Genomic DNA, 12,339 nt, shown 5'->3' with positions numbered 1-12,339 from the left:
ATTCATGTTGTATTTGCAGTTTATTGTACATATATTTTCTTTCCACTTCTTTTACAGATTCAGGATTTGCAGAAGTACCAGAGTTCAAAAAAAAGAGACTGTCATATGAGAGAGTCCCTGGAAGAAGTGATGGACAAACACGTCTCAAATTTTTTTGAATGAAATGGGGATTTGCTTACTACGCATACTTTTTTAAATTCTTAAACTCTTTGAAGAGAAATATATTAAATTCATTTTTTTATTTATTTTTAGAGAAAAATTAGGGTTTTAAAATCCTTAATAATTCAGGCTTCTTTTGTATGTTTTTAAGATTTTACTAAACAAGTTAGTTCCTTGAACCTGCAGAATTACTGCTTCTCTGTTTGTTCTCATGGGTGATATAAAGGTACTTTATCACTCTTTATACAAAAATAAAATATTAATTTAAAAAAAGATAAGAATATAGAGGTTTCAAGGCACCTATGTCTGCTCCCAGAGCATGCAGCTTCCCACACTTAAAGATGGACCAATCTTCCCAGATCTCAGGGCTGCTTTTGAAATTTTAGAGCTTTCTTACACTTAGAGCTGTGACTCTTTGTGTTTGTCCCTTGGGCTCATTTCCGCTTCTTCTGACAGCTCCTTTAGAAACCACATGGTGAGTTCCTGAACAACGTATTTGTTTTGTGGACAACATGAGAAAGACATGTTGAAATTTAGAATTCTGATATATTGCATTGGAAGAACTAAGCTGTGACCCTTAGCTCTCTCCATAATCTGGTGGAAGGACATTTGTTGGCATCCACATCTTTCAGCCTGCTACAGTGCATCAGCAAGTAGGGAGATGGGAGTCACCTGGGAGGCAGTGAGAGAGAGGATAGAGTAGTACTAGAACCCTCACTTTCCGTCAAAAGATTTGGCAATGAAACTGGAAATATGTGTGGGAGCTGTGGTAGACAGTAACTCCATTCTGCTGCAGGAATGCATACATGGTTTGCACAGGAATGCCTGCCAGCTCCAGAATGTCCGTGTCTGTTCAGTGGCCTTCAGCTGACGTGATTCAGTTTTCAAACTTACAAATCTTTTTAACTTTGATGCAATAACAGAAAGAGGGGAAAAATTAAAAAATAAAATAATAAAAAAAAATAAAACAACCATCAAGTTTAAAGTTTATGCTTGCAGTAAAATATTTTCTTGACATTGAGCCTTCATTAAGTGCATATTCATTATTTGGATAACAAAATCCAGCATTTAGGGGAGAAAGCTTTGGTCTCTCAAAGAAAATGGAGTGCTGATTTTTAGCCGAGAGTTCCTAAAAGATGTGAGTAATATCCCCAAGTTTTTTGTGCCCAAATTGTTTGCAAGACTTTAGAAAACCCCTTTCAAGTGTAACATAAGACCTCTAGTAGAATGCAAACAAGCCAGCTTTTCTCTACTTTGCCCAGAATAAGATTTAAATAAAAATTGCAGTTTGCTTACTATTTCTGGTCCATTTTTGTGGTTACTTGACCTAACCATTTTCCATCTCTTTGCATCATGGGTTTGGCTCTGTTTTTCAGCACTGCCTCCTAGACTGAAAGGCCCAGGAATCTGTTCTTTTAGGAGTGCAGCTCTAGGAAGTCCCACTCACAGATGACCACAGTGGAGAAAATTATAGCTGCCACTGCCAAGCTATGTATTTATGTCCTTGTTTACCACAGCGAAGGGCTGACACTACATTTCACATGACCATGGAAGACTAGCTCAGATAAGCTGTAGATCACTTTAAAAACAAAGGCATGTGACCTGCCTTAAGTAAGTGAAGAAAATTCAGGTGCTATCTGCATTGGATTTCGATTAGGGAGAAAAAATGTCCTCAGCAGACAGCCCTCTTGGATGTTCTTTGGTAAAGAAAGATGTTCTCCACCCCACTGCAGATGACAGCTGTAGGAGCAGGGGCAGCATGTGCAATGCTGTTCAGTGTTGGTTCGGTGAAGCAGTGCAGACCCAGGCGCACCCACAGCTGGAGATGAGACACTGTCCAGTTGACCTGGCAGGGATGAGACACCCTGTTCTGCTCCTGCAGAAGCAGACAGTCAAAAAGGAGACCTGCAAAAGCTCGCCTGTGAAGACGCAGGCTGCTTCATTTAGCCAACACAAAATGACCAGCAGCGGCATGCTTTGTAAAATTGACTCCCCGCAGAAACCCAAGGACCTTAACACCAACCAACTCTGTTCTGGAGCTCATTCTGACACCCAACTTTTGTCACAGACCATGCATGGGAGGACAGAGGTGGCACTGATGTCATCCCTCTCCCAGCTTGTTCCCAGCAGCTCAGCTGCGCTGCCCTGAGCACACAAGGGTGCAGCAAGCACGCTGCTCTGAAGAGACTGGAATGTGTCCTCCTCCTGTGGGACTGCAGAAGAACCACCATGCTCGCAGGCACACCAGGATGAAGCACTCCTACCCCGTCTCACAACCTCTGCACAGCTCTTCCCACGCGCTGCTGGTGCGCAATGCGGATGCAGTCAGGACCTGCCGTGTGCCCACGCTGGTGCACAGATCCCACACGGAGCTGGACAGGGCAGCCAAGAGACAACAGCAGCTGGTGAGCAGCAGCCGCTTCCTCCTGCACTCTGCAGCTTGGCAGCTCCTCATGCCAGCTCAGCAGCCACCGCAGAACTCCAGCTCCAAGTGAGGACACTAAGGCGTATGCAGCAGAGGAGCCCGGGGGGAAAAACAGATGTGGGAATGGGGGGAGGTTAAAGAAATACGAAGTGTTTGCTGGGGAGGGAGTAGCCAGCTCCCTGGCTGTTCAGAGGCATTTGATGGACACTGTCATCCTCCCCAACTCGAGCTTTTTGACCTCAATCTGAGCCTCTGATCACCTCTGTGCAAGAATAACCATGCTTCCTCTAGACTTCCGCAGTGTGTGCATGTGAGAACTAAAACAAAAACTGCCATATTCAAACAACCTACAATGAAAGGAAGCCAGAGCGAAGAAAAGCTCTGAAGGAAGGATGTTCTCATCTGTGTTTAGAGGCACAATACATACTGGTGGTATTACGACTCTCATTTCAATGTCTTCCTGCAGCAAGAATAAAAATCTTTTGGCAAAGACTGAACAGCATGAAGGATTCTCATTGCCCCATTTCAGTGAATATTCATGAAAATTAAATGCTGAGATTGCAAACTTCTTCCTTACAGTTTCAAAATGTTGAAGCGAGCAGGGTAACATTTACCCCCAAAATGGTATATAGCTACAAATATTATTTTTCTATCAATAAGACACATTTTCTAAAAAATCCAATAGCAGCCTTGCCAAAAAGCCAAATAGCTTGAGGCCTCTCACTGCAAAATCAAAGTATGCTCTTCCTTACAGTATCTGCTCTTAGTTACAATGAAACAATGAGTTCAAAGTCAGTAGGGAAAGGAACTTTATTTCCAAATTTCTAAAAGAGTAATACAAACAATAGAAAGTAGACAAAATTAAAAAACTATCAAAAAAGTTGGTTGTCCTTGTAAAAGTGCTCTATAAAAAAACGGAAGGCAAATCACCAAGCACATTTTAGTAAGCTTTGTGTATTGCAAACCTTGAAAAGTGTGCATGCAACTATATTTGGTGTCGTGGACTTTTAGTGTCTGTTTGGTCACATTTTAAACATGTCAAGGAAATTCCATCACAGCAGTACCTTTACAAGTACAGATTAGAAGTATTACAGATTAGAAGTTGTGTAAGAAACATGCCTGTGCTACACATTGTGCCCAGCAGTTTCTCATATGTGTCATTTATGTACTTCAATGCACTTGAAAAAAAATGTAGTTTGTTCCAGCTGTTGCTAATAGAAGCAAGATTCCCCCTGGGACCATTACTTCAGTACTAACAGCATTTAGTTTTATTTAGTTTTTGTAAGTTAACAATTCACTTTTTGGATGTTTAATTTTGGGGAAAAAAAAAAAGATTTTACGATCGTTCCAGTGTAACAGTTTACCAATACAGGATTAAGCAATTTGGTAACAATTCGTGTGTTTTTGTTTTCTAAAATGTAAACTTCTCAAGTAATATTTGTATAGTTAGCATAGTGCAGTAACAATTGTGACGATTATTAAAAGTATAAGAGTTACATTAAAAAAACTGTAAGAACATTAGCAAAAGATAGTGAAGTACAAATTCAGAAGAGCAAACAGATAAATATTGAGGACATTGTTTTAGCCATACAAATGTTGGGACACAGAGAGAGGCTTTTCTTTTGAAGGAAAGGCAGTTGTTATTCATGTCATGCTCGAAGGCAGCTCTCCAATGACCTTCCCTATAAGAGGAAAAGAAAAGTTTATTAAATGCCATTTTCCTAAGCTGATACATTTACAAATCATAACACAAAACCTCCTTTGCAATGAAAACAAACAAACAAACAAACAAAAAGAATAACCACTTTCCTTTGTTGGATGTTGCCATCCTTGAATACCACACATTTTTTGATTGTTTTTTTAACTTTGCTTTCATTTTTTATGATCATAAGACAGATAAATAACAATAAACTAGATAACTGATCTATCAGCAAAAGATGACTAAATGACATATTGGACTGAGCTATGAATTTCTTAAATTAACATAAATTAATCAAACTTGTGTGAAAGAATGTTTCATATCCTGTCTGGATGATCCTAGAAATACATACGTGAATCCTAGACATACGTACAAACACACACAAAGACAAAAGAAAGGTGGAAAGCTGCTCCAATAACAGAAAAACACATGCAACGGTCACTATGAATTTTATATTATTTATCTTCTTTTATCTATGAATTTTATTTTATCTATTAATTTTATCTTACTTGCAGGAAGAATTACGGGTAGCACCTAAATTAAGAAAATCTTCTGCTTGTGCCTTCTCCCTGCGCCAAGTTTTTCCAGAAAAGCCTCTCACGCTCAGTTGTTCGGTCTCTTCAGCTTCAATCCTGTTTAGTCAAGCCTATGTAGCAACAATCAAAACTGCGCTACTGATGAGGCACAAGCATATCTGCAAGCTCAGGAACCCTGGCAGCAGGAAGGGGAAGATTTTACAACCACTTCATGTTCTAGTGTAAATTCTGCCCTTAAAGAAAACATGCCTTTTTGCTTTGTTAGCACTCTCAAAGAAAGAACAGAATTCAGTGGTTCTTCCTCTCCGTAGTTTTTTCAGATCTCTAGCACGAACTGTTTTTATTTTTAAAGAGTAACCCCTTCTGAATATCCTACTTCCACATTTGTTTGTCATGCAAAGGCAACAAGATTTCCCAGCGAAAGTTAAGGTATGATCCTGCCCAAGGCTACCAGCACACATGGCCCTTCTTCCTCCTGCTGCAGTGGCTGACATCTGCGCGGCAGATGGGAGAGACGGCAGCGGGAACCCCAGAATTGCATCCCAAAGATGTGCAGACGCTGGAGGGTTGCCCACCCCCCAGTTCGGGCTGCAGGTGTTCTGCAGGTACAAGTGACGCAAAGTGCCAAGGCAGGCGGAGTTCAGGGAGCAGCTCATCCTTCAGACCTGTGCTGAGAAGGGCTCGGAAAGCCGTGATGACAGATTGCCTCGGCTCCTCTCTGCCTCCACCGCTCTTGGTGCTGCACCAACAGCAATGCAGAGGCCTCAGGACACGCACAGCCACGGGAGCTGCAATAAGGCGTTGAAGACGAAATGTATTTTCACATGGTTCTTGCTTAAGCTGTGAGATAGTAATCAGAACACGTGCAACTGCCACAGCTTCGTCTTACTTCTTCAAGTTGGGTATGTGACTGATTTTTGTATCCGGCTGCATCAAACACAGCTGTGGGTCACAGACAGTTTTTACTGTTTTGGATGCTGCTGATTACCCTGGAGTGGCTCAAACACAAAAATGAACCAAACAAAAACAACTCATAAACAAACACCTCTAGAAAGAGCTGTAGGAGAGAGACATGCTCCAACTGCCACACTTGAAAGAAGTGGAAAACGATTTGTAGAGCCAGCAGGGAAGTGATGAATACTTTGCTACCAAGAGCTCGACATTCAAACAATCACCATGTGCTCTTGTCCCTCTTAGGGCTTGAACTTCAAATTAAAATTGTTATCATGGTATCTGTGGCTTTATTACCTGATTTCAGAGTAGAGCACAGGATCGGGGTTCTCGGAAGGGATTGCTCCCCGCAGGAACCCCAACAAGCAAGGCATCTTTGCAGGCATTTTGCATACAGTACTGCTGGAGTTCTGCAGCTGCCTGAGAGACCTGTGTAAAGGAGAAAGAAAAACAAATCCAGAGAGGAAAATAATTCATTCACGAGCATCTATTAGGCATTTCCTCCTGTATAATCATTATCAAAGAGAGCTGGAGAGCAGCCAAGTCAGCTCTTGGATTTGAAAACACCAAATCAATCAGCACAGACACATATTTAGGAAGCTCCGATGAAATACACATTAAATAGTATGCCAGTGATGAGCCAGAGGAGTGTAGAGGATTGCAGTGCAAGTGCAATGGAATCTGACCTCATTAAAATGCACAGTACTGTGACCACAATATTTTGCAGTCTACTGTACTGTTTTCAGTTTTATATTTGAACTCTTATACCTTAGATAATTTATAAAAAGGATTTTCATATCCAAACTGTTACGCAAGAAGGAGCATAATAAAGCATGAAAGCAAAATGATGAGGATGAAAAGCTTTTCAAGACCAAATTGCAACCTTTCTCTGGCAGCAAAGTGAGGGCTTCACAGTCCAGCCCCCCAAGAGGACAGCCCAGAGCTGCAGAATACACTGTGGAACCCAAAGGGAAGAGGCTTCCAGCACTCAACTCCCCAGGTCTCCATATGGATGGCAAGTCAGTCGTGTGCCTGTATTTTTGAAGTAAAACACAGGGGAATTCCCGGTTTCTCAGACACACATTGCTTACAGCTGCAGGGAACTGTCAAAATCCATGCTGTCTGCCAAACTTCTTACAAAAGGAAATACTGAGCATATTAGTGGGAATACAAGTTCCCCTCTGCCTTCATTACAGAACTCCTGAAATACCCATTTGCCTTCTGACACAACTTTGCAGTCTTGCCAGCAGAGGGATGAGATAATGGCCAGAAGGACCATCCCCCCTTCCCAGCCTCCTGATTGAAGCGGCCACTCCGCAGCCCTGATGGGATTTCAATTCTTGGCCATCCCTTCTAACAGCATTGGGAAGGCTGTGGGAAATCTGGCCTAGTGTGCTCTTTCATTTGTGCTTTCACTGCTGTCCTGTTCACCACCTCCCAGCTCTCCTCCATGACATTCATCCTGGAAACTGCTCAAATTTACCCAGTAGCTGTCAGCATTTATGGGAGTTGTTAAGCGAACCATTTTCCCACGGCCTCCCAGGTTCTCCCGAGCGGAGTACAGGGACAAGCACCCACAGCAAGGATCCCTCCTAGTCAGTGGGATTTGTCACTCCTCCTTTCCTTGAGGAGAACCTCTTTCTGGAGGCTGCGAAGGTCTCCTGCCCAGCCCCTCGGGCCCCCGGCACATTAGCGCTCCCACCTCAACCACGGTGCTGACCCCTTGCTGGTACCCGACTGTGCCACACGGGTACGTGCCAACACTGATCAGACCAAGGCTGCCTGGAGCTTCTTCTGGGGAAAATGAATAGCAAGTCTCTCAGGGCATGACTTGCCCTATGAGCACAGCACAGTCAGCAGGTCCTCACTGCCTCTCCTTGCACTTTGCTGCCAAACCCGTGTCCTGGGTGCATCCAGTGCAGCATCACCAGCCGGGCAGGGAGGGGATGGTCCCGCTCTGCTCTGCACTGGTGCGGCCTCACCTGCAGCATTCACTGTGTGCAGGGCTGGGAACTACAGGATAAAAAGGGTATAAAGCTGCTGGAGAGTATCCAGAGGAGGCTACGAAGATGGTGAAGGGTTTGGAGAGGAAGCCATATGGGGAACGGCTAAAGTCAGTTGGTTGGTTCAATCTGAAGAAGAGGAGACTGAGAGGAGACCAAGAGGAGATCTCATGGTGGTTACAGCTTCCTCACAAGGGGAAGAGGAGGAGCAGGCACCAAACACTTAACTTTGGCAACTGATGACAGAAGCCGAGGGAATGTCCAGGAAGATGTGCCAGGGGAGGTTCAGGTTGGACTTTAGGAAAAGGTTCCTCCCCCAGAGGTGCTGGACACTGGAACAGGCTCCCCAGGGAGGTGTCACGGCCCCAAGCCTGACAGTGAGACTGGACAACACCCTCAGATACATGGTGTGAACTGTGGGGTTGTCACGTGCAGGGACAGGAGTTGGAATCGATGAGCCTTGTGGGTCCATTCCAACTCAGGACATTCTGTGATTCTATGAAGTGGTGCAAAATGTACTGAGCTGCGTATGTCCTGGTGCTCACAGAAAGATACACAGCTGACTTTTGGCATCTGTGTGAGAGATAACTTTACAGCAGCAAAATGTTGTTCTAGGACAAATCTGTCTAATCTTAGACCTACTTAGGCCCCTAGAACATTCTTCACTCCTCCAATTCACACAGAAGGTACGAGGGTTTCTGCCGTATTTCACCACAGGACAAACACGCTCCCTGCAGCAGCCTCCTGTGTGCATGATGTGTGGGGGTACTTATTTCCTACTTAGTTTCCTCTTTCTGAAAATATCGTTCCTGTCTGCTTTTTTAGCTGCAGGGTAAACAAAAACACCATTGGAACTTTGTAGTATTGGATGTATTTTTAAAATCCTTTCATATCCAGCTTCCGTCTGAGAACACATTGTCTACTCCAAGTAGCCAAAACAACATTTTCTCGCATCTCAGTGTCTGCTAAAACTGAACGAAATGGGGTTTCACCAGCTGAATATATTCCTCATTGGTTTTAGATTGCATGTCAAGAAACTCAGATGACACTTTTTATAAGACACATTTTTAATCGTGTATTTCATTTGCACAAAGGCACTAACAGGTTCCTGGAACAGCAGAGCTGCACAAAATCCTGCAAGATGAGACTGAGGTCTCACCAAGGCCAAACCTCCCTGACGTACAAGCGAATCCATAATAAATATGTAGCCTTGAGAAGTCTGGCTCCAGAATATGTTACTGCCACAAAGCAACCTCCAATAAACTACAAACTATATTTTCTATACCCCACCCAAAAAAACAACAGAGAAAGGCTATATGCCTCAAAATGAACAGGAACAGAGATCCAGGCTAGTGCTGGCGGTATAAAGCAACAGAAATGTTTAGTCAGTCATTTCTGTGTTAAACAATATCCCTCTTGCCACAGAGTCTCCATTTCTACTCTGCATTGTGCCATCTCCCAGATTCCCACACATCATTGAAGTGATAAACCACAGTCACTTTTGATTAATCAAACATCTGCTGACTCAGTATTTGCTCATAAAATTTAGTATCAGTAATGCACTGATCAGGGTGATGTCCAGATGCTATAGTGGTTTCATCTTGCAATGGACACTTCAAATTTTCAACAGCTCAGGACAGGAATAGTGAGAAAATGTTACTTTAAATTATTTTTAAATCGATAAGCTAGGTTCCTGCGGCTCAATATATTAGCACTGTTGTCAGACTAAGGAAGCTGCTGTTTTATGACTGCACAGAGAAAAATGGTGATGATGAGGCAAGAGGAAAGCGTAGAATACAAATTAATTTGCTTTTCCTCGCAGCCTGTGCTGGATTTTGTGTATGGCTGGAAAGAATTGACTTCCCAAAACACCTGTGGACCCCACCACATGCTGGGAACCAAGAGCTGTTATGGACACGTCTCCACGAGTGAATCCGGGCTGCCAGGGCAAAACCAAACCGACTCTCAGGGGCTGGCGATGACAGCGCTGCCTGGCTAGCCCGTCTTTGTCTGGAAGTCTGCAAGCGGAAGGTGCATGCATGCGTAGAAAATTGCCAGCTTTCCCCAGCGTGTCAGCTGGTACCAAACACACCGCCCCTCCCTGCGAACCCGCCAGCGCTCAGAGCCAGGGGAACTCGGCTGCTCCCGGCTAGGGAACTGCCCTCGATTACCGTGCTCGCTGGTGCAGAACTAACCCAGCGCTGCTGCATTATTTATCACAGCAGCATTTATCCTTCCAGCAGAGAAAGCCACTGAACCCCACCGCGGGCGCCCTTCGTCCCCTGCCCCCCGACTCGCTCCCGGGGCGGGCGACACGGACAAAGGGGGAAGAAACAGCAGGAGCAGCTCGTCCGCCCCTCCCGCCCCGGGGTGCGCACCCCGCTCACCTTGATCCTCTCCACGGCCGCCTCCAGCCTCAGCTGCTCCACCAGCCGCTGCATGGTGCTCAGGCTGCCGCCCGACGACATCGCGGGCTGCCGACGGACGGACGGACGGAGAGAGGGAAGGAAGGAAGCAGCGGAGCGGCTCGGCTCGGCTCGGCCTGGCGCGGATCAACCCGCCCTCGCGGAGCCGCCCCGGGGAGGGGCCGCAGCCGCCCCGGCCCCGCCCCGGCGGCCACAGCTGATCTGGGGGTCGGAAACCTCGCTGGTTAGAACAGGACAGGAAGGAAAAAGAAAAAAAGAAAGAAGGAAATGGAGAGGGAAAGGGAAAGGTTTAAAAAGGGGGGGAAAAAAGAAAACGAAAAAATATAATAAAGAAAAAAGTGGGAAGGGGAGAAAAAGAGAAAAGGGTGGGGAAAGGAGAAAAAGATGGAAAAAAGTAAAAAGGGGGGGGTAATTGGGGGGATAAATGGGGGACTGGGGGAAAGGAAAGAAAAGGAAAAAGGGAAAAAAGGGTGGAAGGTGAAATAAAAGGGGAAAAAGGTGGGGAAAGAGGAGAAAGGGGGGGGCGGGTAAAAGTGAGGCAAAAGAAAAAAAAAAGAAGAAAGAGAAAACAAATAAAAGGCTGATCTTGAACAGCTTGCAAAGATTTAACAGCCTGCCCTGCCCACAGGCAGCTGTTGGGCTCAGACTGCCCCACTACTGCTGCTGCCAGGGTCGCTGGGTGCCCCCCGCACTGTTCGTCACTTCTTCATGAGTGACTGTGAATAATTAACTTGACTTTTCGGTGTGGTTTTGCCAGCCATCAGTTTGCTGGCCTGTTAAAAAGCTGTCAGGATGAACCTCATAGCCTTGAATGATTGCTCAGAACATAAGGACCAACAGCCACGGACATGCTTGAGCTTCTATCGAACCTCAGCACGGTCACAGAGAAGACACGCTGAATGTGAAAGGCTCTGGCTCTGCACACCTTGTGCATGTATGTTTCATCTTAGATAAACTATGTATTTAAAAGTACATACATGCGACAAAACAGACCCAGTTATTTGAAAAAATGTTAATAGGAGGCGAGGTGGTTCTTCTTCAAGATCCTAGTACCCTGACACACTTTTTCTCACAAAGATCTCACTGCTACCCAGTCCCAGCAGTACTTGCTCATGCAAACACTTCTCTGGTCATCTCAATCTTTGCTGGCATTACCAGCTGTAGTATTGTAACTCTCAACAGTTTCATTCCTGCTTTATTTTTTCTTATATATACTTGTTTTGTCAACTTAACTTCAAGATAAAATAGGGCCTGAAAATTTATGCCCAGAAGACAGACATCCTATACAACTAAAATGAGATATTAGGCTAGAAATGTTCATTAGCTTTGGCTAATGAGGTGTCACTGCAATGCTGACAGCTTTGTAGACACACCATGCCTGTGCCTGGTTATTTTCAAAGGGTTCATATGTCAAGAGAAGAAGCAACTGTGAGCTGGCCCGGCGAACAGCTCATTTCCAGCAGCCTGTACAATACCTGCTAACTTTCCCTTCTCCACTCACTCAATATCAGGCCAGTTTCACAGAGCCAAGACACAGTTCTGCTCTCCCCAGGGACTGCCATTCTGCTGCGCTGATTTCCTACTGTAGTGTCAGGTCAGGAAATTAATCCTGATTAGAACTAACCTGTGCAAAAAGGGAAAACAGATCTGTGTTTTGACTGCTTATTTGTATAACCCAGAAACTTGTCTTGGGAGGGAAAGGATGGAGCAAAATTGGGCACAAGGGCAAGAGCAGCAGAGCTTTTAGCCTGTGAAACTGTGGCCACAGGTTTAGATCCTCTTGCATGCATTTGCATAGTTCTTTTCCAGGTGTAACTGTCTTACCTAATAATCAACAGCATTTTACTTGTCCTTACCTTTATTCCCTTTGTTTCTATCACGGCAACTTAATCTTCCCCCTTTCATTCTTGCAGAGGGCTGACTAGTGTTTTGGGGGATGACATTACAACACACCCAAGCTGTGAAGATCTCTCTTCATTAACATCTTTGTAGTGATTAATTAATGAAAGCAAGCACAGCTTATTGTAGACAACTTCTTTAACAAGTTTAAAATTTGAATTGACCATTAAATATAAAGCGAATTAAGTTTATAGCTGCACTACATGCAGCAGAGATGCAGAACAAATCTAGCAGTCCCTCT

The 12,339-nt window shown here is 44.5% G+C and overlaps 2 protein-coding genes across 2 annotated transcripts in view; one reads left to right on the top strand and one right to left on the bottom strand.

Annotated features, from left to right (window-relative positions):
* Positions 1–158, top strand: part of SHOC1 (shortage in chiasmata 1) — a gene marked incomplete at its 3' end in the record, with an annotated part of 53,054 nt that extends 52,896 nt beyond the window's left edge. The window contains exon 27 of the mRNA XM_080362198.1: positions 58–158. Within this exon, the coding sequence (XP_080218324.1) occupies positions 58–158 (101 nt within the window). The remainder of the gene's footprint in view (positions 1–57) is intronic.
* A 4,029-nt stretch (positions 159–4,187) lies between these two features.
* Positions 4,188–10,557, bottom strand: LOC308052223 (guanine nucleotide-binding protein G(I)/G(S)/G(O) subunit gamma-10). Its single transcript, XM_080363060.1, has 3 exons — positions 10,161–10,557; positions 6,068–6,199; positions 4,188–4,266 (listed from the first exon to the last, which is right to left on the bottom strand). Exons 1-2 carry the CDS (start codon positions 10,239–10,241, stop codon positions 6,074–6,076), a joined length of 207 nt encoding a protein of 68 aa, XP_080219186.1. The 5' UTR covers positions 10,242–10,557; the 3' UTR covers positions 4,188–4,266; positions 6,068–6,073.
* Positions 10,558–12,339: the final 1,782 nt, after the last annotated feature.

The sequence above is a fragment of the Nesoenas mayeri genome (genome assembly GCF_963082525.1).
Source record: "Nesoenas mayeri genome assembly, chromosome: Z".
Taxonomy (NCBI): domain Eukaryota; kingdom Metazoa; phylum Chordata; class Aves; order Columbiformes; family Columbidae; genus Nesoenas; species Nesoenas mayeri.
Note: the sequence above shows the minus strand (reverse complement) of the source record. Positions and strands in the feature narration are given on the sequence as shown.